General features: G+C 43.5%; 1 protein-coding gene across 1 annotated transcript; it reads right to left on the bottom strand.

Annotated features, from left to right (window-relative positions):
* Window positions 1-67: 67 nt before the first annotated feature.
* LOC130849148 (pregnancy-associated glycoprotein 2-like) lies at window positions 68-26,836 on the bottom strand. The gene is made up of 10 exons (XM_057727803.1): window positions 26,778-26,836; window positions 25,546-25,696; window positions 24,342-24,459; window positions 24,125-24,243; window positions 22,735-22,928; window positions 21,696-21,812; window positions 19,959-20,100; window positions 19,774-19,872; window positions 3,188-3,268; window positions 68-1,898 (listed from the first exon to the last, which is right to left on the bottom strand). Exons 1-10 carry the CDS (start codon window positions 26,828-26,830, stop codon window positions 1,752-1,754), a joined length of 1,221 nt encoding a protein of 406 aa, XP_057583786.1. The 5' UTR covers window positions 26,831-26,836; the 3' UTR covers window positions 68-1,751.
* Between the last annotated feature and the right edge of the window lie 376 nt (window positions 26,837-27,212).

Genomic DNA, 27,212 nt, shown 5'->3' with positions numbered 1-27,212 from the left:
CTATTTGTATTAGCACCATTTCATTGGGAATGAAATCCTTTATTCTTTCCTGAGAATAGGGCTTTGAAGAGCACCTAACACAGTCCACCATCATCCCTGGGCAGGACTGATCTATGTGTGAGAGAGTGGGTGTTTGGATTGGTCTGATTGATTTCTGAAGCAGCCCCAGCATTTACACAGTGGGAGCCAGACCAATCCTGTTGTTTCCCCAAACATAAACTGAGCTATACAGCCTAAAGAAAACATCACCCAGGATCCTAATCTCTGACCTTCTCCAGTTCTGTCTCCCCCCTCAAAAGTTGCTGAGGCAGTGGTCCTGAAGATTCTGGAGGAGGTGGATATATACCCCAGTCAGCCTGAGACTTTACCTGCCACTCCCACCAGTATGCTAAACCAGTGGCTTCTTGGCCTTATTTCTTCATTTAGTAAGAATCAAGTGACTCTTTCAGCATTGGTAGAATTGAGGTTTCCATCCAAGAACAAGACATGTGGTTGCCCTGATGGAGGGGGTCAGGGAGGGAAAGATTGGAGCATGGGATTAGCAGATGCAAACTACTATATGCAGAGTGGATAAATAAGGTGTACTGTATAGCAAAGGGAACTATATTCAATAACCCGTGACAAAATTTGATGGAAAAGAATAGGAAAGAGAATGTGTGTCTATATATATATATGCATAATTGAGTCACTTTGCTGTACAGCAGAAATTAACACAAGATTGTAAAACAACTATACCTCAAAGCAATCTAAAAAAGAAAAATGAACAAGAATGGCTCGAAGTTCCCCTGTTTCTCTCCTTTTGATCTATGGTCGCTGTTTTCTCTGCAGAGAATGCCCTTTCTTCTCCCTTTCCCCACATCCTGTTCTTTAAGACAGTGTTCAGGCCCTCTCAGAAGACTTACTGGACCTGTGCACAGCCTCCCTGGCCACTCCAGGCTGGATCGGGTCATTTACCAAGGTGGTCCCCCTATCTGTGATGCTCATCACCCCTAATCTGAACATGGCACTCCTTGGCACAGCCCCCCAGGGTGCCATTTGCATGGAGTTCAGTGTAGATTTGCCTCAACCCAAGGAGGCCTCCTCATGGCTCTATGAAGCTGGAGGTTTCAAATTACTGGAATTCCCTGTCTTCCTCAAAGCCCTCTTTGAGCCCAACAGTCTCCTCTGAACTCCCACAGGGAGCTGATCTTAAGCCTCAATGCTACACCAGGTTTGTGCAGTCACTGTGTCCCCTTAAACATGTGAGCACCAACCTCCCCACACAGGAGTCTTGTAGACCAACTTACAGATTGGGAACTGGAGCTCAGCAAGGGGAAGTTGCAGGTAAGGACTATGGGAACCATGTAATTGATCATCCAACCAGGACACTCCCAAGATAGGAAGGGAGACTGCTAATCATTATGGTGGGACAACACGCTGAGAGTGACCCCAGCCAACCCCAATTGTCACATTCCCTATGTCAGGGATTGCTAGGGCTGACTTTCCATATTCATCCATCTGAGGGCTCTGGTGGAACTAAAGCTCTTTGAGGGCAGAGGTCCTTTGTGTTCCCTTCTCCTTGTGCCTCGCACCATGTCAGCACAGGGTGGTGTCTCCATTTATTCCAGGATGATGGATGTCACACACTGCCCTTTACTCTCATGTGCTTGGTTTTGTGGGAGGCACTGGCTGAGGCCCATGGGCTCAGCAGCATCTGCAGTGGTGTAGCTTGGCCTGCAGAAGACCCCCTCATCCATCAGCAGCTCAAGGATTTAGGCAATATCCAGATTTGAGAACCAGTCACCAGGCTTGGTTCTTCCCCTTCCAGATGTAAGCTCAAGTGGGCACTTGGCAGTGGTTGCCTTCATGGTGGAGATGATACTAGGCAGAGACCTAATATTGGTGCGTGGATTCATTTCCTGTAAGAGACAGAGGAGAGAGGTTGGCCCAGGTGATCCCTCGTGTGTGGGGAGCCCTGAAGTGGCCCTGTGGCATGTCCCTTCACCTCCTGACCAACAGATCTGGTATTGATGAGCTTCTGGATGGTGGTGCTGACCAGGCTCTTTGGGTTAAGCAGCAATGTGTTTCCAGGATCCACCATGGCCTCCAGCCATGGAAACAAACAACAACCACCCTATTCATGGTGATGCTGAGAGACAGTGAGAGAAAGTGGGCACCAGGATCACACTGATATCTCCCTCCATTACGGCCCCCCTCCATGCCTGTCTCTAGAACAGCCCTTCCGCTCATGCCCTGACTCTGTTTCCCTTTGCTCTGGTCATGTAAACTTCTATGACTTCCTTTGAGTTCTTGAATGCACCAGGCTCTTTTCTGCCTCTGGGCCTTAATGTGTGTTGCTTGCCCTTCCTAAAAGACTCTATCCCCTTTGCCTAGTTAACTTCTCCTCATTTTCCAGGTTCCATCTTAAATGTCACTTTTTCAGGGAAGTCTTTCTCCCAGCCTAGATCAGGCTCCTGTCTTTGTTACTCCATCTAGGCTTCCTCATTGTAGCAAGAACTGAAGTAGTAGTTCATTACACATGTGATGTTTCAAGTACGTCTGCCTCACTAGATATGAGAGCAAGTCGTATCCTCAGTGCCTCCCTCAAGTGCCCAGCACACACTGGATGCACAGTGTATGCTTGTTAAGTGAATGAATGAGTGAATAAATATGTGAGAAATAACCAGAGACCACTGTATGGTATCTGACTAATAATGGGTCAACTCACACAGTGAAGATCAAGGTTCTCCAGGGCAGAAAATGCTCAGAGAGGCTGGGAGAGACACACAGGCTGAACTGGGAGAGATTGTTTCCCAGTACAAACCCTCACCTGGCTCTGACACTGACAGCCCAGGTAGACCATGCCCATGCGGGCCCGGGGGCTCCAAAGGACATATAACTTTTGTCTGAGGGTATCACCCAGAATCCCTGTTTGTGATATCAGACAGAATGCTCATGCCTGTTAGTCTCTGTCTATGTCTAGTGTGTCTGTGTGCATGTGTAATTGTATTCCTGGGCCCAGTCACCAGAGACCGTTAGATGAGGATGAGAGTGCCTTCTCCTCTGGGGATGGAGTCCCTGTTCCCCAGTGTTTGTGCTTCCTTCAGGACCCCCACCGCAACATCCAGACAGGCACCTCCAGTGAACCCCAGTGCCAGACCAGAGCACCAGGGGGCACTGCGGAGCACCATCCTCCCATCACACTCACATCCAGCTGGTTCCTCAAAGTTTGAAGATACATTTTCAGATCATCAGCGGCATTCTGGGATGTGTCATCAGTGTTCTCCTCCTGGAAATTTGTCAGCAGGTTTTATTTTTCCCTGAGAGTTTCTCTCATGGTCTTGATCTTCATTAGAGGGATTGATTCAAAGAACATTAAGAAAAGAAAACAAAGAAGGGGCAGCATTCAGCTGTCCACATTCTTTTATGACTGGCATACCTTTGCATTGTAATGGGGCTGCATATTTTCCCAGCATTTTTATGAGCCTCATGTCATTATCAGGACCCCATGCAAAGACCAGGGCAAAGACCTCAGTTTGAATACAGGTTTGTTGTATAATTGTAGAGAAGTCATATGACCCTTTGTAATCTTAGTTTCCCATCGCTTTAAAGGTGGAATAAAATAACCCAATCCCCCATAGAGAAGGTTGTGTTTATTGAGAGTTCCAGGGACTGAGTTGGCTAGGGGAGGGGTGGAAGAACTGCAAAAACATGACTTAACCTCACTCATTCAAGACTGATTCTTATGACTCTATGGTGGGGATTACCTGGGACTTCACAAGATCACTGAGTAATGAAATTCTTTGAATATCCCAGATGTTTCTAAAGAAACAATCAATCCTAACAATCAACCCTCGTAATCAATCCTAAGGTGGGGACTGTAATTAAGTCTGCTCTAGAGGTATAAAACCCACTCATGTAAGACCCCTTCTTGGGTCTCTCCACCCCATTCTGGTGTCTGTGCCAGAAGCTGTTGTACTTTCTTCTTAACAAACTGTTATTTTATAACTTAAACCTGAGTGGTGGCTTGTTATTGATCCTGAGAAGCAATTATTTTCCTTCGAAGTTCATGAATCCACTCCCTAGACAAATTCCATGGCATCAATGTTAAGTGAGATGATGGATATAATGTACCTGATATTTAGGAAATCTCAGTAATGACAGTCAGTACTATTGCTATTGCCATCCCACTGTATCTTTTTCACGGTCGCTCTGGGAAGCATGTAGGAGGAGGAGGATTAAATGATTTTACAGGAGAGGAATTTGAAATGCAGGGTGTTTGTGACTTTACTGTGGTCACACTGCTTGTTAGAGGTAAAACAGCCTAGAAGTAGCCTTCCTGACCTTCCTCCAGGGCTCAAGCAGAAGAGAGGGGTGAGAGCGAAAACCAGGAGATGGGGTATAAATCCGGAAATTCAGAAGCTATACAAGCAAGAAGCACGCAAAATAGGAAGAAAAAAACACAGAGCATTCTGCATGCACAGAGACAGCCAAAGCGATGGAGAGATAAAAGAGAGAGATTCAGAGATGAAGACACAGAACCACCCAAACTAAGTAAGAGTGAGGGGATTTTCCAACTCTGAGACAAAATATAGCTACTAACATCATGACAGTAAATGCTAGGGGCCATGCTTGACATTTGTGATCTCATGTGGTCTTCCTAGCAGTGTCATGAGATGCGCATTGCTGTGCTCAACGGAGGGTAAATTGCTAGGCCGAAAAGAGGTCAAATGGCAAAGTGAAGGCATGAGGGGCAGCTCACTGACATAGGAGTGAGTGGCTTTAGGTAATGGGACAGATGGAACAGATCTGGGGCAATTATGATGCCAATCTGCATCAAAATCTATGCTAGAGTGAGTGGTATTACAATTACAGAGGTTCACTGTTGCAGAAATATGATGCACGCATCCACAAGATACTCTATATCATCCACCAAACATATACAGAGCACCCTGTGTGCTGGGGTCTGGGTTAGATGATGAAAAGTCAAAGTCCAGTAAGTCACAGGTGGCCCTTATCTGCAGGGAGCTAGCAGTGTAGGGCAGTCCTCACAAACTCATAGCCCAGGCAGCAAGAGAAATGAATGGAATGGATTTGTGGGCATTATGGACCCAGGAGAGGCAGCAGATACTCTACCAGTGGAGGCAGCCTCTCCTCAGCACCAACGAGCATCTGCCATGCTGGAAAGCAGCCTGGTTGGCAAACTTTTCAAGAGAAGTCAGACGTCTGGATATTGATGTAAAATCCCCTGATTTTAAATGTCAGCAAATATTTTTTTTTTTCTTCTTCACAAAACATCATGTGAGCCAAAGTTGAAACAGCTTTGTGCTGGACTCAGCCTGTAGGCTGTGCGGGTTTCTATTTCTTACCTACAGTTTGGAGTAGGGAGGGGACAGAGAGGGAGTTGTACTCATGTTGGTCAAATGAGTAAGAGACTGAATGCGCCTAAACCATGTAAATTTTACTTCCATTTGTAAAGAGAGATCACTAAGGTCATGTAAAAAAAAGCTTTAATGATGCTCACTTGGTGAGCATCTGGTATGAATGCCTTGAAAATTTTTGTCTACCAAAGCATACATAGAAAGAAATAATTTTAAAGGTCTTCTCTCTCAAAGAAGGCAAAAAAGACCACTCTCATCTCCTGCTCAGCCTGAGATGAATAGGCTAGCTTTTAATCTGTTATTCCAGCCAAAGTAAAGACAATGGAGTTGTATGGCTCCTTCCAGGATTCCAGGGCCTGGGTGGTCCTCTGTGAGATCTATTCAGTCCTATCCTATGCTAGAACAATGGGAGCCTGGCCAGGTCACCAGATGTGTGATAGATGAGGTGATCATCTTCCTACTCATTTTTGCACCTTGTTAAAATTTAGTTTTTCTTGTTCAATCATCAAAAAAAAAAATTTCAGTATCTAGCAAATGACACACACTACTACAGTGTACCTCTACAATTCTACATATAGGAATAGATTCGAAAAATACAGTGTCAAGAATACAAAGACATACACACAAAGTATTCACTGCAACATTGTTTGACAAAGGCCAAGATTAGAAACAGTGATCATCCATTGGGGAGTTTTGAATAAGGCATCGGGCATCTGAATAACTGGGTATAATGGGGATACAGGGAGGCATGGAATGGGTGAGATCTTTAGGGTATAGAGTTTAGTTTTTAAGAAAGAGGGACCAGAAGAGTGCTTAGAGTTTGTTGGTTTTCCATGCACGTATATGTCTATTTTCAATATGAAAGAGTGGAAGAATAAAACAAAAGCTAATAAAAAATGTAATTTATAGGGGAGGAGCAGGGATAGAGGTGAGATTTTTCTTGTTTTATACTTTGACTTTGCAACCATATACATGTTTTTCAGAATCAAAAGATAGGTAAATAAACACATCTGTCTAAATTCACATCTAAGTGCAATGAATCTAATTCTATCAGGTTGGTGACACAGCACCAAGAGCGAACCATAACTTAAGTGGCTTTAAAATGAAGAATTTTGACACTACATTCCGAGTGGGATATCTCCTAAGGACAAAGACTGGCAAACAAACAAAAACACCCTGCCTCCAAAATAAAATCAAAACCAAAAAGCCAAAGGAATCTAAAACCATTTCTAAAACAATCTACCCTTATTGTTAGTGATATTGCTACTGTTATGTGGAAAGTATTATATGTATGTGCTTGCAAGTTAAAGCAAGTAAGTTATTTACACTCTTGTTGATATGAAGCAAGATTTCCAGGAGATGTGTGGAAAGAGATTTAAGAACACAAGGAAGAAGCTTAAGTAAAACCCTGTGTTCTTAAATCTTGAATTGGAAGTATGTTTGTACCAATAAATTATTTTCCTTTTTTTCTCTAGAAAATCTGTACTTCTTGGCTCTGACCTCTGGAAAGCCTAGAAACAATGGCAACTTGATAACAGTGATTATCCTGAGGTCTACCTTGTGGCCTTTAAATACCATTTCCCACCAGAGGATCCAGAGATTCTTGAAGAGATGGCTGATTTCAGGGCTGGGCCAGGAAATGCCCAAGATAAGCCAGGGAATCTTGAAGGACCAGAAAGTTGAGGGACTTCAAAGATCGCCAGGGAACAGACAAAAGTTTAGCAATACATATAAAGAGGCCAAAAGTGGGACAATATTGAAACAGGAGGGTAGGGGAGAGGGCACATGCTTTGAAAGGGTGACATAACCCGAGGACATGACATAAACTGGGTAGAGCCAAATGTGCCCAAGATGGCAGGCAAGTTGACTTCCACTAGACCTTGAGCCTCAGTAATACAAACATAAGGATCAAAACATGGGTGGTGGCCCAATTCTTGAAAATTCCCACCACTATCTTTTGTAGCTGGAGTACTCTTCCCACTCTAGCCTATGGAAGTACCCACCCTCTTAAGACTGAAAACCCCATACCCTGGTGCCTTTCAACTTTCTGAGATGGCCCACAGTCTGTCTGTGGACTGTGTTTCTCTCTAAATAAATCCACCTTTTACCTATCAGTTTGTCTCTCAGTGAATTTTTTCTAGGATGAGCCATCAAGAATCTGAGCTTCCTTATGTTCTGAAACCAGGTGTGTGATCTCAGGTGGAAAACTTTGGGTTTTGGTCAGGTTTGAATCCCGGCTGCATGGGTTCAAGTTCCGATCACGGTTTTGCCAGGTTTGTGTTCTGTCATGTCAGTTCAAGTTCCAATCTGAGGTGCTCAGTTTCAACTGGTGACCATGAAGGGACAGTGATAAGGTAAGAAAATGTGGAGAGTTAGGTCTTGGTCCTAAAGAGGCCCATACAGCAACATGATCCAGGTTTACTGGGGAGGACACTCTGCTGATGTCTGCTCATTTTGACTGGTGGCTCAGTGATCCATGCTTATACACATTCAACAGTAAGTCCAGGACAAAATTGTTAATTTGTATACTCTTATCCTTGACTATGCATTTTTTCTCTTACATTCTTACATTCTTATTCATTCCTGCTCTATTCCTTCCTCCCTTCCTCCCTTCCTCCCTTCCTCCCTTCCTCCCTTCCTCTCTTCCTCTCTTTCTTTCTTTCTTTCTTTCTTTCTTTCTTTCTTTCTTTCTTTCTTTCTTTCTTTCTTTCTTTCTTTCTTTCTTTCTTTCTTTTTCTTCTTCTTTTCTTCTGTTAACCCTGGAAGAGCTGTGTGACTACCAAGGTGTACTTTTATTTCTTTGACTCCCCTCACTCTGTCACTTACAAATGCTAACCCTTTATTCCCAAATTATAGCTACCTACTCCTGCTCACTGTCAACACCTTTGAGCCCCTCTTTCCTATGAAATTCCTAGCCCAGTCTGCCCTAGACATCAGGCACAAAAGGCAGAAAACAGTGACTGGTTCTCAAACTCTGATGAATAATTTGTTATAACTGGCTTACTTGTAATTGGCTTACTGTTTTCTGTAACAGGGATATGGTGGAAAAGGCTGAACACGCCTAGAGAAATATGCAAAAGACCCTTTTGATGGCAGTGGCTTTGTCTGCTCAGAGACTACCAAATGGGAATCTTGCTTTTCCTAGACAATCTGTCCCTGGAAGACCACAAGGCTCATGGGTAACCTGTGTGGACAAAAGTGGGAATGAGGGAGGATTGTGGCTGATGTGCCCTTTGCAAACAGTGAGGGTACAGGAAGAGGGAATGCCCCAGAAGCCAGAGGGTAATGGGTGCCCCTCAGCCATTGATGGTTTTATAATCAGAAGATTGTTGGGGCCCAAGGCCAATAGTGGCTCTGCCTAGAGATACCATCTTGATAAGTAATGTGGAGCCTCATGTAGTCAGTGATGTGGTGGGCCATTTGATGGAATTCCTCCTGGAAAATGATGCAAAGTTTTCAGTCTTAACCCAAAGGATTTAAAGCTTAGCACACACAAGAAAGACATAATGGGGTTGTCAGGGAAGAGACAGGGAACCCCTTTCACGGAAACCCTGTTGCACAGGATCAGTGACGAGTTGTTTTTACATTATTTTCTGTGTGTCTGACTGTGTTTTCTCTTTAATGGGAAGAGATTTATTAACTAAGGTAGGGACCATTCTGTTTTTTGAGGGGCAAGGGAACCACCCTCATCAGCAAATGGTCCTAACAAAAAGCAAAAATGAACAGATATAATCTGAAGCTAAAATAGAAGAATTAATGAAGACTCTGAAATGTGGAATATCAAGGTTCTGGGCTTGGCCAAAGATATCCAACCAGTCACTTTTAAGTAAAAAGGGTTGTATAGTGTCTAAATATAAGGTACAGATTTCTTAAACCTAGCAAAACTCCTTAAAAATGTTTGTAAATAGATTCCCAAAATAGGAGGCCACTGGTCTGACTAAACTGACCATAGCTGATACTCAGGGCATAATGAGAATTTTGGATGAGGTGTTCATCCCCAGGTTACATGAGGAAAAGTAAAGCTTGCCAACATACATGAATTGCTAAGTCAGGCCTTTATTATCATTGAGGTAACCATACAATACTTTGAAAAAGAACACAAAACTGTCTTCGTTTTCCAAATGTAGTCTTCATAGCACCTGAGGTGTGGCTTCAAAAGTAATCAAAGCCTACCAATCCTTTTACCACCCCCAAAACCTTCCCTAACTCTCTTAAGAGCCTTGCATGTATTCCAGAGAGGAGAAACAAACTAGGAGGACCTTGCCTGTAGTTTTGAGATGCAAATGCCCTATTTGGTCTTCTCAGGAAGGCTTCTGTCTGCCATGTTTTAAAATGCAAATTTTAACAAAGAAGGTAAAGTAATTTAGAACTTGACTTGCAAAGGATAAATAGAAATTCTGTCTTTTTCTGAAAACACTAGTAAAAAGGGTTTAGCTATCTAGATAGCTGACCTTGATTTGTTCCATCTGCAGGAAACCCAATTTGAATCCAAGCTCTTTTAAATGAGGGGTTTGATGTTGAACCTACTGACAAAAAAATGCACAACTTGAGAGTTGCAATTTTAGTTTTATCTGGGGCAAAATGAGGACTGCAGCCCAGGAGACAGCATCCCAGATAGCTCTGAGAAACTGTTCCAAAGAGGCAAGAGGGAAGCCCAGTATCTTTGTGGTTTTGGTGAAAAGGAAAAACATGCAATCAAGCACATATTATTTACAGAAGATTACTGCTAGTCACAAGGAGCAGTCATCACCATGAAGGATTTTACTATTTTTATACATATGAGGAGACACAAGAACTGGGCCCATCAAGTTGGCTCCTCAAAATATCTATTTATCTAAAGACTTGTTCTGGCAGTTTTTCACAGAACACAGAGTGCCTCATTTCTGCTCTCCACCCTGAACCCCTTCAGGGGGGCATTGACAGTCAGCAGCTGCAGCACCACAGGATATAATTTTCTAAGAGGTAGATGGAAAGTGCCTATTGTAGTTGCAAGGGCCCCCTCATGGTCATAAATTCGACCATGCTTTAGGAGACATTTCATGACCATTTTGCCCGTCAGTGCTAGCAAGGCTCATTCCGAGGTCTGGTGAAGAATTCACTGATAGGCCACTCAATGTGCTATTACTGGCTAGATCTTCCTAACAAAAGTCAAAGGTCTCTGGGCCACCTGTATTTCTAGTCTGTTATGGTACAGGAAAAAGTCCCTCTTGTTTTGTCTTCCCATATCTAGAGTTACACTATTACAATCATTGATCACATACAGAACTATATATTTGATCAACTGTTTCCAGTTGCCTAGTCATCATTCTTCTTGTTGGTGGCTCAGTCACAAATATGGTAATACAAGAAACAATAATCTTGGAAAACAGGCAAAGTACAAATAATATAGCTAATAACATTAATAGAGTTGTAAGGAAATATTTAAGTAAAGAACTTCCATTAGGTATAGCCCAGTATACCCTCAGCTCGCCTGACTGAGTCTATTTTGTACCAATCTTTATCTTTCAGAGAAATTATATTTTGACATTGTCCATAAGGCCCCCAGCCCAGTTTTCTAGGGTTAGGGGACTGGTTATCGTCACTATAATTTAATTGTTCCCAAGATACATTGGAGTGTTAAACCTTAGAATACCACAGCTTGTTATTAACCACCTAAAACCATCCCATAATTGTGGGACATTTTATTCCTTGGCTGAAATATTGCTTGCTGCTCTATTGAGCTTGAGTAACTTTTGAGGAAAATCCATTTTTTATGGCATGGGTTTTATTGATGTTTGTTATTGTTTCCTTCAATTCTTTCTTTCTTCCTTTCTTCCTTTCTTTTTTTTTTCTGATCTGAACTTTAAGATTTCTCTCCTTCTGCTCACTTTTGGGTTTTTTTCATTCTTTCTCTAATTGTTTTAGGTGTAATGTTAGGTTTTTTATTCAATATTTTTCTTGTTTCTTGATGTAGGATTGTATTGCTATAAACTTCCCTCTTAGAACTTTTTGGCTGTGCCCCATAGGTTTTGGGTCATCATGTTTTCATTGTCATTTGCTTCTAGTTATATTTTTGATTTCCTCTTTGATTTCCTCAGTGATTTCCTTGTTGCTTAATAATATATACATTAGCCTCCGCATGTTTGTATGTTTACCTTTTTTTTTTTTTCCTGTAATTGATATCTAGTCTCATGGTGTTGTGGTCAGAGAAGATGCTTGATATGATTTCAATTTTGTTGAATTTACCGAGGCTTGATTTTTGACCAAAGATATGATGTATCCTGGATACCGTTGCTTGAGAAGAAAAAGTATTCTGTAGTTTTAAGATGGAATGTCCTAAAAATATCAATTAAATAAAAAGGGTCATTTAAAGTTTATATTTCCTTATTTATTTCTGTTTGGATGATCTGTCCACTAGTGTAAGTGAGGTGTTAAAATCTCCTACTATTATTGTGTTACTGCCGATGTTCCCTTTTATGGCTGTTAGCATTACCCTTATGTATTGAGGTGCTCCTATGTTAGGTGCATAGAGATTTACAATTGTTATATCATCTTCTTGGATTCATCCCTTGATACTTATGGAATGTCCTTCCTTGCCTCTTGTAACAGACTTTACTTTAAAGTCTAACTTTTCCAATATGTGTATTGCTACTCTGGCTTTCTTTTCACTTCCATTTGAATGGAATATCTTTTTCTATCCCCTTACTTTCAGTCTGTATGTGTCTCTAGGTCTGATGTTGGTTTCTTGTAGACAGCATATATAAGTGGTTGTTTTTGTATCCATTCAGGCAGTCTGTGTCTTTTGGTTGGAACACTGAATCCTTTTACATTTAAGGTAATTATTGACATGTACATTCCTATTATGATTTTGCTATTTGTTTTGGGTTTCTTTTTGTAGGTCTTTTCCTTCCCTTGTGTTTCCTGCCTACACACTTTCCTTTAGCAATTGTTGTAAGGCTGGTTTTGATGGTGGTGAATTCTCTTAAATCTTGCTTATCTGTAAAACTTTTGACTTCTCCATTGAATCTGAATGAGATTTTTGCTATGTAGGGTATTCTTAGCTGTAAGGTTTTCTCTTTGAAGACTTTAAATATACCCTGCCACTCCCTTCTGGCCTGCATAGTTTCTGCAGAAAAATCAGCTGCTATCCTTATGGGTTTTCCCTTATATGCTATTTTCTCCTCTTCTCTTGCTGCTTTTAATATTTCTTCTTTGTATTTAATTTGCATTAATTTAATATGTGCCTCCCTGTGTTTCTCCTTGGGTTTATTCTTTATGGGACTGTCTGTGCTTCTTTCACTTGATTAAGTATTCGCCTTCCCATGTTGGGGAAGTTTTCCACTATAACCTCCACAAATATTTTATCAGATGCTTTCCTTTCCATTCTTCTGAGATGCCTATGATTTGAATGTGGGTGTGCTTAATGTTGTCACCGAGGTCTCTGAGACTGTCTTCCAACCTTTTGATTCTTTGTCTTTTATCCTGCTTGCTGACAGTTATTTCCACCATTCTCTCTTCCAACTAACTTTCTCATTCTTCTACCTCAGTTATTCTGCTCTTGATGCCATCTAGAGTATTTTTACTTTTCGTTATTGTGCTGTCCACTACTGCTTGCTCTTTAGTTCTTCTAGGTCCTTATTAAATGCTTCTTGTATTTTCTCTATTTTGTTTTCTAGATTTTGGATCATCTTTACTATCATTGCTCTAAATTCTGTTTCAGGCAATGTGCCCATTCCATCTTCATTTATTTGGCCTTGTGGATTTTTATCTTGCTTCTTTCACAAACCTTCTTATCACTTACCATATCTATTCTTTATTTTCCCATTCAAAAACAGCCTCCTGTAAATCAGACCTACTTTTTTTTCCCTAAAATGTAATTCCATTCCTCATCCCTTCTTGAAGAAGCACATCCTATTTTCCTTAAGCAATGATGAACTGTCCTTTATGATATCATTCTGTAGATTGGTGAACATAAATACCAGTGATAATTTCTAAGACAGTGGCTTACATTAGAGCACATGACATCAAACATATTTATTAATAGTCCAAATCATCTTCTCTTTCTTGGAAAGAGGAAGCAAGTGTATGAATTTATTTGCCATTAAGTGATCTGTATTTGTTTTTCAGACCTTCTGTTACATTGGTAAATATATATGTAGTGTCTCACAGTGACCTATGATCTCATTTGACGAAGTGTTTTAAAACTTTATGACCGTCTTATCAAATATGAAATTTTAATTGTTTCTTCTGATTTCCAGGTAATTCTGGGGTACTTTAGAGGGCCCCTGAGATATCTTAAAGAGAAATATTTAACTAGAATTATTTTGTGTATTTAGTTTAATGTAATCAAACATAATTCTGTTTATTGTAACCAAGTATATTGACTATACTGTAATGAAATGTTTAACAATGCCTTCTAAGTCTTCTGTCATATATATATATATATATATATATATATACATATATGTGTGTGTGTGTTTGTGTGTGTATATATATATATATATTACTCTGATGCTATTGTGAAAAGTGTTTCCTCATCAGTGAAAGTCATAGAAAAATGATGGAAGCAATTTAAACAATTCCACACCAAGATGATGGCTATATAAGTTTTCTAGCCCATGCTGACTTAAAACAAGGAGGTTTCCTACCCAGGGAGCCCTAGATCATGCATCCAAAAGATTATTAATCCCTGAGAGGCAGAGAGGACATCCCTACTCAGCCTTAAAGTGGTTACAGAGGATGGATCATTGTCCTTCTTCATCCCCTAAGAAAATGGGATTAAAATCTCTGAGGAGGGGAATGAAAGAGAAGGGAAGATGGCAGGGCACAACCTTTGAAAGAAAGAAATAGGCTGAGGACATGACATAAACTGAGTAGAGCTGAAAGTGTTATAGATGGCAGACAACTCAATTTCAACTGGTCCTTGGGCCCCAGCATTAAAACCATAAGGGTCAAAAAGTGGGTGGTGGTCCAATTCCTGGAATCCTCACCCCTTGCTGAAATAGCTGGAATTCTCCTTCCACTCATTAGCTTAAGAAATATCCCACCCCAGTAAAAATCGATAACCCCATACCTGGCTACTTCTTACCTTTTGAGATGGCAAACAGTTTGTCTTTGGAGTGTGTTTCTCTCTAAATAAATCATTTTTTACCTATCAGCTGATCTCTCACAGAATTCCTTTGTGATTAGACATCAAGAACCCGAGCTGCTTTAAGTCCTGAAATCAGGAATGTGATCTCAATTGGAAGACTTTGGGTTTTAGCCTGGTTCAAGTCTCAGCAGCATGGCTTCAAGTCCTAATCAGTGTTTTGGCTGGGTTAGCAACCCGACCACGTGAGTCAAGCTCCAGTCCAAGATTTTGCGGGTTTTGAGTCCTGGCCACCAGGGTTCAGATCTCAATCTGAGGTGCAAAGTTTCAAGGTTAGCATCACAGGATATCCACTGAAACAAATTAAATATATAAACAGCCATGACTGGGACTTCCCTGGTGGCACAGTGAAGAACGTTCCATGCTTCCAATGCAGGAGTCTGGGTTCGATGCCTGGTTCAAGAACTAGATCCCACATGCCACAACTAATAGTACACATGCCTGAACAAAAGGCCTTGCATGCCCCAACTGAAGATTCCACATGCTGCAACTTAGAGATAGCACAGCCAAATAATGGAATATTAAAAAAAAAAATAGCCCAGATGGTATTCCACTGTATGTCTCTACCATATTTTCTTTATCCATTCAAGTATTGATGGATATATGTTGTTTCTACATCGTGTCTATTGTGATGATACTACAATGTACATGACAGCACCAATATCCCTTTGACATCATGATTTTCATTTTTTGGGATAAATACCCAGATTTGAGATTGCTGGATCAAAGAGGAATTCTCTTTTTAGTTTTTTGAGGAATCTCCATTATGTTTGCCAGTGGCAACACCAGTTTACACCCACACCAACAGTGTACAGGGTTCCACATCCTCATTAACACTTGTTATAATTTGTTTTTGATAATGACCATCTAACGGATGTGAGATGGTGTCTTATTGTCATTTGATTTGCATTTTCCTGTAAATTAGTGAGGGAGGAACTATTCTTATCCCAAATTCATACAATAGGAAATCAGTGTCCAGAAATGAGCTTATATAGGTCCCATAATTGGTAGGACACAGACGTGGAATTTGAACCCAGGCAGATAAGCTCCAGGATGTACATGCCAGCAAATATGCTGCACTGTCTTCCATGTGCTTAGCAAATGTGGGATCATGTTGTTTTGTATTCTGTTCTTTTCTCTCAATGTCATATTGGAATGATTTCTCATAACACTGAATATTCTCCTAAAACACAATTTTAAAGTGAATGATTGTATGATGGCCTATCTATGCTGTGGACTATCTATGTTTAATGAGTTTTGGAATGTCCCAGACTTTCCATTTTGTAAGCGGCTCTGAGGACTATATCCTTGCTATTTAAGTTTCTGGGTGCTTCTGCTCATTGCTTTTGCATAAACCTTAGAAGCAAAATTTCTGGAAGAAAGGCCATACACATTTTAAGAACAAGTCATCTCCAGAAAGATTGTACCAACTTACACTCTTTTAAGAAGGGTTCAATATATATCATTTTCCTTTTTTTTTTCTATATTTATTCTCACCAATGGCTAAAAATATTTTTGGTCCACGGTGGGTAAATCATAAAGTGGAAGGTGGGGGAAGATTGTTACCTTGAAGATCAGACTTTGGGACTTCGTGGTAATCCTGTGCTAATATTCCAGTATTTCAGTGTAGGGGATGTGGGTTTGATCCCTGGATGGGGAAATAATAAACAACATGCCATACAGTGCAGCCAAAAAAACAAACAGACAAACAAACAAAGAAACAAATGTTGATGAAGAACAGAATTTATCCTCATGTTGGTAGCACAGGCTACAAATACAGAGCCTGAAGAACCCTGAGCTGATTAACAGACACAGCTCCAGCCCCAGCCTTAGGCTCATCTAGGGAAACAAAGCCAGAATTTTCCTGGTTCATATTATGGCAGTAAGCCCTGATGACAGTATATGTTTCCTAATATGGACACAGCAGTGTGTTCTAGTGGAAGCACCTACAAATTCATCTATTCATTTATTCAACATGTATTTATTGAGGGCCTACTATGTTCCTGTCACCAGTACTAGGGCCAGAAGATGTCAGGAGACTTCCTACATCTGTACTGCGGTGGTAATGCACTGCAGGGGCTCATGGAGAGACAGGGAAATGGCATATGCAATTAACCAGAGCCACTATTATTATTCTTATTGGTGGCTTCTCAAAACATTGAGACTTTGCTTATGGTTTCTTGGAGAACACTTGGAAAATGAGTTAGACAAACTGTTGACTTAAATCTCCATTAAGCCCAGATCATATTTGCTGTTTAAAAAAAAAAAAAGCAAAACAAACAACAAAACAAACAAACGAAAAAACAGTTCAGCTCTCACCCTCCCCCCCCATTTATCAGCTCTGCAATCAACCCTCTTACACTCCCCTCAAGCTGATCATAATCCAGTGTCATCCCCAATTGATCAGGCACACATAACACTGGACATTTGGCAGATCTATTCACACGTGATAACCGCAGGGCTTAGGGGTGTGTTTCAAAGTGGGGTGGCAAGTCTCATCTCAGTGACCCAATTCTTACCCTACATCAGCCATTCCCTGCAACTCTGAAGAAGAAGCCCCTCACTCCTCTGACCTCCTACCCACGCCTCTGCTGTTTTCTGCTTCTGGCCCTCCCTATTGGGGGTTGTCTCCTTATCTGTCTCCCTGAATGGGTGGTGGGTTCCTAATACAGCCCTCTGTCTCTGGGGTCCACCACAGCACATGGCACACAGTAGGTGCTCAGGAAATTTGTACTGAATGAAAAGATGAGGAAGGAAGCAAGACATCCCTTTCACTAACATTTGTCTTGCCATAGTAAAGGCACATACAATGCATTCCACTGTGGTGTGTTTTTCACCTTATTTATTCTTTTTTGCTTCTTTTCTCCTCTCAGTCTCCCTCCACTTCTTGCCCTTGCTGTCCCCAGGCTAGGCCTCTGCAAAGGAACTCCAGCTGGGAAGAATACATGCTTCCACTCTAATTGTGCCAAACCATGGCAACATGAACTAAGTGTGTTGTCGATCTGCCCTGGAGGAAGCTCAGAAAGGCTGAAGGATTTGTGCACCCTGGGTACCCCTTTACATGAGTGACAACTTCCTCAACAACCTTAGAGGCCAAGGGAAGGAACACGCTGGGCCCAGGAGGGGTGGGTCAGGCTAAGGATCCACAGGGGCCAACATTTGGCAAGTGGGGCTAGAAAGGACATCCACTGTGTGGGTAGAAGAGAGCTTGTGACTGGGGTGAAGGGACAAAGGGGGACCATCTCAGCTTCAAGGCCTCACCCAGAACCCCCGTGGAGGAGAAGACCAGTGCCACAGTTCCACTGAGATTGGGAGAAGAGACTCTATTTTATTACCCTTTACTATCCTTCTGAATGAGGACGTGGTAGAGTTTTTGGAGCTGTTGCCAATTTGTTATGGTCTAGACCAACCCACCGCCACTTCCTTTGGGGCTGCCTCTCCCCAGCTGCAGTCACAGGTTGTTGAAGAAACTGTCAATCATGTGGAGCAGGGCAACCTGACCAAGTAAAGCCAATCATAGCACCCCATGTGCCTGTGAGGAGGGATGGTCGAGGGCTGGACACATGATCTGAGCTGGACCAATCAGAGCCCTCCCTGGCACCACACTGTTTCCTGAGGTTGTTTCCTTATGGATTAGACACCTAGGAGACAAACATGTAGAAGCCTGAGGGAAGAAAGCTGGCAGGCTAAGAGAATGCAAGTTGAGAGAATGGAAATAGCTAGGGAGAAGAAAGAGTCAGCTGATGGCTTCTGATTTCTTGGGTCCAGTCACTGAGATGTTTGAATCTGCTCTGATTCCTGTGTTCCATATCCCCAGTATCCTTCCAGTAAGTCTCCTGTTTCCTTGGAGCTAATTGGAGTTGGGCTTCTCTCACATTGGTTCAGGAAAGGTTCTAGATCCTGCCCAATTATGATGCAACTCCCCAACCCAAAGAGGGACACCCATTCATATTAGCACCATTGGGTTGGAATCTTTTATTCTTTCCTGAGCATAGGGCTTTGCAGACCAGCAAACACAGTCCACCACCATCCCTGGGCAGGACTGACCTATGTGTGAGTGAGTGTGTGTTTGAAGTGGGCCTGACTGTTTCCTGAAGCAGCCCCAGGATTTACACGGCTGGAGCCAGGCCAACCCTGTTGTTTCCTCGATCATAAACAGAGAAATACAGCCTGAGGAAAGCTTGACCCAGGATCCAGGTCTCAGACTGGTTCCAGGTCTCAGTGCCCCCGTAAAACAAGCTGATACAAGTGCCATGAGGACCCTGGGGAAGACAGAAATACACTGCAGTCAGCCAGATCCCTTACCTGCCACCCCCCTCACTATCCAGCACTGATGGCTTCTCAGTTTTATTTCCCTCTTTTTGTAAGAACCAAATTACTGTCTCAGCAGCTGGGGAAGTGAGGAGCCCATCCAAAAGTAAGAACAGCCAAGACATGTGGTTGCCCTGAGGAACGGGGGTGGGAGAATGAAGGTTTGGAGTTTGAGATTAGCAGATGCATACTACTATATAGAGAATGGATAAATAACAAGTCCTACTGTATAGCACAGAGTTCAGTATCCTGTGACAAATGGTAATGCAGAGACTAGAAGAAATTATGTATATATATGTATATACATAACTGAGTCAGTTAACTGTACAGCAGATAGTAACACTACATTGTAAATCAAATGTACTTAAATACAACCAAAAAAACAAAAAACAAAAAACAAAAAAACAAAAGGGACAAGAATGGCCCATATATTTCCTGTTCTTTTCTTCTGACTCAGACTCACACTTTTCTCCACAGAGAATGCCTTTTCTTCTCCCTCTTCCCCACATCCTGTTCTTTAAGACTGTGCTCAGCTCCTCTAGGAAGGCTTCCTGGACCCAGCTTCACCCTCCCTGGTCACTCCAGCTCTCCAGGCTGGGTTCGGTGACTTACCTATATGCTCCTCTTGTCCTTAGACCTCATCACTCCTAATGCAGACCTGGCACCACTTGGCACAGCCCCTGGGGGTGCCATTTGCATGGAGTCCAGTATAGATTTGCCTCACCCCAAGCAGGCCTCCTCATGCCTCCATGAGGTTGGGGGTTTCATATTATTGAAGTTCCCTCTCTTCCTCAAAGCCTTCTTTGAGCCCATCAAGTGGTTAGTTTTGTGGGAGGCACTGGCCTAGCCTCTGGGGCTCAGCAGCATCTGCAGTGGTGTGGCTTGGCCTCTGCAGGGCACTTTCCTCCCAGCAGCAGCCCAAGGGTTCCTGCAAGACCCAGAGCTGAGAACCAGCCCCCAGGGTTAGCCCCTTACCTTATAGATGTAGGCTTCAGCGGGCACTGGATAGCCATTGCCATTGATGGTGAAGATGATTGTAGGCAGTTGTCTAATGCTGTCACATTTAACCACATGCTGTTAGATAAAGAGGAGAGAGGTTGGCCCAGCCGATGCCTGTTGTATGTAGAGCCCCAGAGTGACCCTGTGGCATGTCCCTTCACCTGTTCAAAAAAACGCCTGGCGTTGATGAGGTTATGGATGCCAATTAATGGTGTAGTTGGGCCATGCAGCAACACGGTCCCGGTATCCAGAATTGCCTGGCATCCATGGTAACAACCAACAGCCATCCTGTTCATGGTGATGCTGAGGGACAGTGAGACAAAGTGGGCACCAGGATCACTCTGAAGTCTCCACGATTAACTACCCCCCTCCCTGACTGTCTCCAGAAGAGCCCTTCAGCTCATGCTCTGACTCTGTTTGCCTTTGCTCTGGTCACCTAACCTTCTTTGACTTCCGTTCAGTTCTTGAATGCACCAGGCTCTTGTGTGCCTCAGGGCATTGGCATGTGCTGGCTGCCCTTCCTAGAAGACTCCCATCCCCTTTGTAGCTAATTTCTCCTCATCTTCCAGTTTCTAGCTTAAATGTCCCTTTTTCAGGTAAGACTTACCCCCAGACTAGATCAGTCTCCTCTCTTGGTCACGATCTATGAAGACTCTTCCTCATTTATAGCAAATACAGAAGTGTTAATTCATTATGGGTGTGACTCATTTCATGTATGTCTACCTCACTAGATGTAAGCAAGTTGTATCATCAGTGCCTCATTCAAGTGCCCAGCACAGAGTGGATGCACAATGTATCTCTTCTGAGAGAATTAATGAATGAATAAGTGAGTGAGGGAAAAAATGCCTGAGGAATAACCAGAGACCTGTGGTTGGTGTCTGACTGATAATGAGTCAACCCACACAGTGAAGATGCATGTTCCTTTGGGCATTAGATGCTCAGAGTGTTGAGGAGGGACAAACAGGCTGCACTGGGAAAGGCTGTTTCCCTGCCTGGCCCCCTCACCTGGAGCAGACACTGAGGCCCCTGGCCAGGTGATGCCTGACCTAGCCCATGGGAGCCTCCAAAGGATCCATAAGCTTCCATCTAGGGGTATCACACAGATTCCCATGAGTTATTGCCCCTTGTTCTCAGGCCACTCCAGGATCCCAGCTTCCTTATTCTCTCTGTCACAGCCCCTGTCCCACTGTGTTCCCCACATGCGGGGTGGGCGACAACGGGTAGGGGTTATGTCTCTTTGTATGAGTACTCTCAATTGTCAAGAATGCAGCCAACCTCTCTCCACTGCTGTTAATCTTTTCCCTAAGGAAACCAGTTTTCCTAGTTTGTCAAGGACTTTCTCTGTTTGTAAACTAGCATTATTGAGTACTAAGAATTCCATTGGTCCTGGGTAGCCCTGGAGAGCTGGTCACCTTATCTCAACCCTGTTCAGGCTGGTGGAATTCTCCCTGATCCTCTTTTCACTTCTCTTTATGTTCCTAAAAGCCTGCCATCTGCCTCACAGTCCAGAAGGTGCAGCCCTCTCTGGGCTGCACACACCTCTCAGAATCCTGTCCAAGTTCCTGGTCAGGGCAATCGTCAGGAGGCCTGGTGTGATTTTGAGCCAGTGGGTGGTGTGTGTATATGTGTGTTTATGGGTTTGGTGGATGTGTGTCTGTATGTATATCTGTGAGTGTGCGTGTGTGTGTGTGTGTGTGTGTGTGTGTGTGTATCTGTGTTCCTGTGCATGTTTATATGTGTGCCAATGTGTGTGTTTACATGTGTCTCTGTGTGTGTTTATATGTGTATCTTTCTGGTTTGATCATATGTGTCTCTGTGAGCATTTGTGTGTGTTTACATGTATCCATGTGTACCTGTGGGAGCATCACAGGGGGTAACCCTCAGAGGGAGAGGCTTACCTGGTCATGGTTATCTGCCAGAAGTGGGTTCGGGACACTGGTATCCACTTGAGCTCTCCTTTGTGGTAGCTGTGGTCCACCCCGCCAAACATCACCACACTGCCATTCTCCTTCTGGCTGAGAAGAGAAGGAAGAGATTGGCCTCCTGGTTGGAGAATAGAGCCACTCACTGTCTGAGGCCTCTGCTTATCCAACCCATCAGAGATATTAACAGGGTCTTCATTATAAAGATGCGGAAATTGAGGCGTGGAGGGATAGATTACATGACCAGGGTGAGTCACCAAGTAATGAGTGGCACAGAAGAGGTTCAAAGCTGGGCAGCCTGCTGGGCTCTGACCACTACCCGTCTGAAGAGGGCATATTGCCTTCCAGCAAACAGAGTGTTCAGAGATACCTTCAGAGGACACCGAACTTGAGGGGTCTGTCTTCTTCTTTGTGTAGCCTGTGATTTTTCAGAAAAGATGAGGCCCTAGTGCACTAAGTGCATGAGTTCAGGCTCACCCATGGTTGGCTTCACCAGCCTATGACCTGTGCCATCCATGGGGTCCCACCCCCAGCAGGGCACCACACCTCTGCAATCCCTGTCTTGAAATTCCTAATACCTTTCTCGCAGGAGATCATGCATTTTCATTTTGCAGTGACTCCTGCCAATTGTGTAGCTGGTCCTGGGCTCCCAGTAAAATGTTCATCAGGAAGAAAACATTCCTGTCATGCCTCTCCTTCCTTTCATAGCAAATCCTTCAGCAAATCCTGCTGCCTTTTCCTCCAGCCTGTACTCTGACACCTTCCATTGCTCTCCCTCTTCCCTCAGCCTCCCTGGACTAAGCAGCCATCCTTAAGCCCATGAGCATGGTTGTGTTCCAGTAAAACTTAACTTAGAGGAACCAGTGGTAGGGCCAGTGGTGGCTCTGGTACCATAGTTACACTGGGCTAAAGAGTCTCTCAGGAAACTTCTGGATTAAGTGGTCTATAATTTCTCATGCCTCTGAAAGCATCTTACATTTGATTTAGAGAGAGGTCTTGCCAGGCTCAGACTTACGTGCTCAAGTAGAAGGCAAAGACCGGCTGAGAAATGAGGCCTCGTGTCTTCAGCTTGTCAAAGACAGGGGTGATCCCTTTGGGGGCGAGGCTGGGGTAGCCCAGGCCCAGGACACCATCAGAGATTGAATTACTGAACCCAATCTCTTTTACGAACAGCCCAAATTCTTGGTGCGTGTTGACAAGGTTCATGATCTGTGGGAGAGAAGAGTGTTTCCACAGAAAGGTTTGCGATGTGGATCTGGGACTGGACTGTGATAAAGAAGCTATTAACACCTCAGAGGAGACCTGAGACCTGGCTGTGCCCTGGTTGACCTCAGATGGATAGACCAAGCAGGGACAGGAAACCTGGTTCCATTTGTGCAGTGCTATGGACTTTAAACAACACCTTCTCCTCCTGTACACACCATCTGAAGTGGGTCACATTGACCTCATGCCTTCTGTGCAGGTGGGGAAACATAGACTCAGGGCAGGACCAAATGGTTCCCACTTGAGGAGAAAATAAGTAGAGAGCAGGGTAGTCTTCTCTTTGGCATCACCATGACCCGATGACAAAAATGGACTGAATTCATTGCAAGGTACTGTGGATCCTGTATCTGCCCAGGAAGATATAAGCCTTTGTGCAGTGTCGGTGCCAAGGTTCTCATGACAATTCTGCCTGGGCAAATGTTTTTGTGGTTGTGTGTGTGTTAGAGATATATATATATAGAGAGAGAGAGAGTACTCAGGCCCTTTGCGGGAGGAAGGTCATAGATTTTATTGATCTCTCCAAGGCCCCCTACAGTTAAAACCCATTCATCAGGCCCTTCCCACATTTGTGGTCCCCTGCTTTCCATGCCCAGATGCCTGAAGCCTTTGGCTGACCCCAGGGGCCCAACATCAGTTTTATCCTCTCCCCAAATATCTCATACCTGCATGAATCCTGACTTCAGGCCAGCTCCACCACTTACTAAATGTCTGGCCTTTACAAGGCCCTGGCTCTCTGCACCTTAGTTCCCTCTTCTGTATAATGGAGCTAATCATAGTACTTGTTGTGTGTGGTTGTTGCAGGATTAAACATGTTTTTACCATGAAAGTGCCTAGTACCCTCTGTGAATAGAAAAGTGGGCGCTTTGTTCTGCTCTCTCCCTGCTCCCAGAAAATGAACCTTGAGCTGCTCATGGGCAAAGAAACTGCAAACCCACAGCCCAGGCCACTCTCTGGGTCAGCTGTTCAGGGAGTCTGTGTGTCAGCAGGGGAGCTGTATCCCCAGAGACATTCCCTGTGGGGACAGTGGACAGCCACTAGGGGATGTTGGGAAAGACAGGCCCTCCCAGTTGGTCCTGCTTCTCTTTCGGAAGCAGCAGTTGCTCCCAGGGCCAGCCCTGACTCACCTTCTGCTTTCCACTTACCCGAACAGTGTCAAAGCCAAAAAATCCAACAATCCTCCCAACGCCATAGTTGATGTTGAAGGTCTGGCCTATGAGCTGGAAGGTGGTGGACAAATGAGGGTTGAAGTGATTGTGTGTACCTGCAGACACAAGTGATGAGTTTCCCTCAGGTGCCAAGGAAGAAGTAATTGGGGAGAAAAGAGTATAAGATGCAGTGTGAATTGGGGCAGGAACTCACGGCAGGAGGGACTTGAGCACTGGATGGAGGGCACCCAAGTGTAAGCTGTGCTGGTGTCAAATACGACCCTGAACTCCTGAGGGGGTGTTCCAATGGTGATGTTGCCAGCATAGACCACCTACGGGTGTTGGGGATGGATGGTTAGGGCAGGACTGGCTGTGCTGGCCACCCTTGATTCCTGGAATGCTGCTTTCCTCGAGATGTCTCATGTGTCCTGAATTCATTTCCCAACCACTGCACCTCACATGCTTTGCTCAGAATGGAACCTTCCTTTGATTTTTTTTTATCTGTTTGTGATCACTTTTAACCGACCAGTGATGGAAGCTGCATCATTGCAGTATTAGCACAGAGTCTTAACCACTATACATTCAGGGAAGTCCTCATGCCTTCAGTTAAGATCATCTCCAGTCTCCCCTGCAAGGCCCAGCTTTAGTGTTTTCTTCTCCAGGTGGCCCTCCTAGGTCACCCCAGACCACGTCCTCTAAACTTGGACCATGTGCTATCAATACTGCACAGTTGGCCCTTTTATTGGACATGTATTTACTCTTTGTCTATCATTCAGGCTGGCCTATGCATTGTGGAAGGAGAGATGAGACCTTTTTAAAATCATTAATAATTTTGAGATTGCTATATATACATCACTAATAAAAAATATCAAATTGTACACTTCATAGACAGTTTGTTGTATGTCAATTGAATGTCAATAAAAATTCTTAAAACAAGAAAAAAATAAATAAAACAAAATCAATAACAATCACCAGAGTGTTAGATCTTTATAGTATTACAGGCCATAGGGCTCAATAATTTTTTCTGGTATCTTCTTGGATATAAAGGTGCTGAACTGCCTGGGGTTTCAAACTAGATGTGAAGTTGGATTATCTTTTGATCAGACAAGGCTCACGTCTCACCTGTCTCTCTGCGGCTCAGTTCTGAAAGAACAATCTCCCTCAAACTAATGATATATCTTTGACACAGAAATGGAGGTTTACCTGCCATCTGGTTATGACTGGGCCCAGTCACCACTGGCCAAGGGCTGAGGATGAGAGTGCCTCCTCCTCTGGAAATGGGGTCCTTTTTCCTCAATATTTCTGCTTTCTGCAGGAGCTCCAGCCCCCAAATCCAGCCTGACCCCTCCAGATGAACCGTAGTGCTAGGCCAGCGCACCAGCGGGCACTGGGGAGCACCATCCTCCCAACACACTCACATCCAGGCAGTTCCTCAGGGGTAGAAGAGTGATATTCGGGTCATCAGTGGCATTCTGGGAGCTGCTGTTCATGTTCTTCTGAAGAAAATTTGTCTGCAGGTTTTTTACTCTGAGGGTTTCACGCATGGTCTTGATCTTCGTTAGAGGGATTCTTAAACCAAACATTGGATAAAGGAAGCAAAGGGGGGACAACAATCAGCTGCCCGTGCTATCATCTGACTGTCATACTTTGCACTGTAATGGCACTGTGTATTTTCCCAGCATTTGTATGAGTGTTTTGTTACTATCAGGACACCATGCAAAGACCAGGACAAAGACCTTGGTTTGAATACAAGTTCTGTCGTGGAGTCTTTGGTGAGTCGTAGGACCATTTGGAGAAATCGTTTCCAGATCGGTAAAAAGAAGGAATATAATAACCCCCACCCCCCATATAGGATGTGGTGAGTATTAAGTGAGATGATGGATATAATGTACCTGATATGTAGGAAGTCTCAACAATGACAGACATTACCATTGCTATTGCCGTCCCATGCTATCTGTTTCAAAGTAGCTCCAGGAAGCAAGTAGAAGGAGAATCATTTTCTTATTTCTACAGGTGAGGAATTTGACATTCAGGGAGTTTGTGACTTAGCTATGGTCACGCTGCTGAGTAGAGGTAAAACAGCCTAGAAGTTGCCATCCTGATCTTTCTCCAGGGCTGAAGAAGAAGAGAGGAATGAGAAAAGAAGCCAGGAGATGCCAGGAAATGAAGATGCTAGAGAAGCAAGAAACAGTCAAAACAGAAAACAATCAAACACACAAAAACTCCGAGTGCTGCATGCACAAAGACATCCAACGTGATGGAAGAGATAAAAGAGAGAGATACAGAGATCAAGACACAGACATATTCACACTGAAATTGAGAGAGAGCAGAGAGAAGACCTAGAAGCAAATACAGGAGAAATACTGTTCCATAGGAGCACATTAAGAGTTGCAGAGGTTGTGCACTGAACAATTCCAAGGAGTGCCATTTTCACATAGATCATGCCGTGACTGGCATCCCGGAGTTGTGCAACCCTTCTCTCCCTCCCCAAGACACTTTGTTTCTATGGGAAGGTACATATGAATTAGTGGGAATTGAACTTTAAGACTGCTGGGGAATAATTATATATCCTAACCCTGATGACAGGAAGAATGAGGAGAAGAAAAAAACCACAAAGGGAGATGATGCCACTTACAGTCCCCATACTTACATGACTAGGCACTCTGAGAGGGCCACCAGCCTGAGGATCCCAAGCCACTTCATGTTTCTTTCCTGGGCCCGAGAACTCAAGAAAGAATGAGTTCTGAGCATGCCATGGTGGCCAAGATACCCTAGTTATATATGCCGTGACCTGCCCTAAATGTTCCCTTTAGGCCACTAATAGATCAGATAAGAAATATGAAACTCTCGATAAAATCTTTACCACCATCATTGTCTCTGAGGAGTGGACTTAGAAACTTCTCAGAATACAGAAATTTCTACTATAATCTCTTCCTTGGAGCTTGGCTGCAAAACCAATACTGAACCTTGTGGACTAAGAGGAGGGAGACTCTTGCCCACTTGGTGACAAATCACTGGTACTAACCTGACAAAAGTAAACACTTGCTGCCATGCTTGCTATGTGTGATCTCATGTGGTCTCCCAT

This window comes from Hippopotamus amphibius, chromosome 3 (assembly GCF_030028045.1).
Source record: "Hippopotamus amphibius kiboko isolate mHipAmp2 chromosome 3, mHipAmp2.hap2, whole genome shotgun sequence".
Lineage (NCBI taxonomy): Eukaryota > Metazoa > Chordata > Mammalia > Artiodactyla > Hippopotamidae > Hippopotamus > Hippopotamus amphibius.
This window is presented reverse-complemented; position numbering and strand designations above follow the sequence as displayed.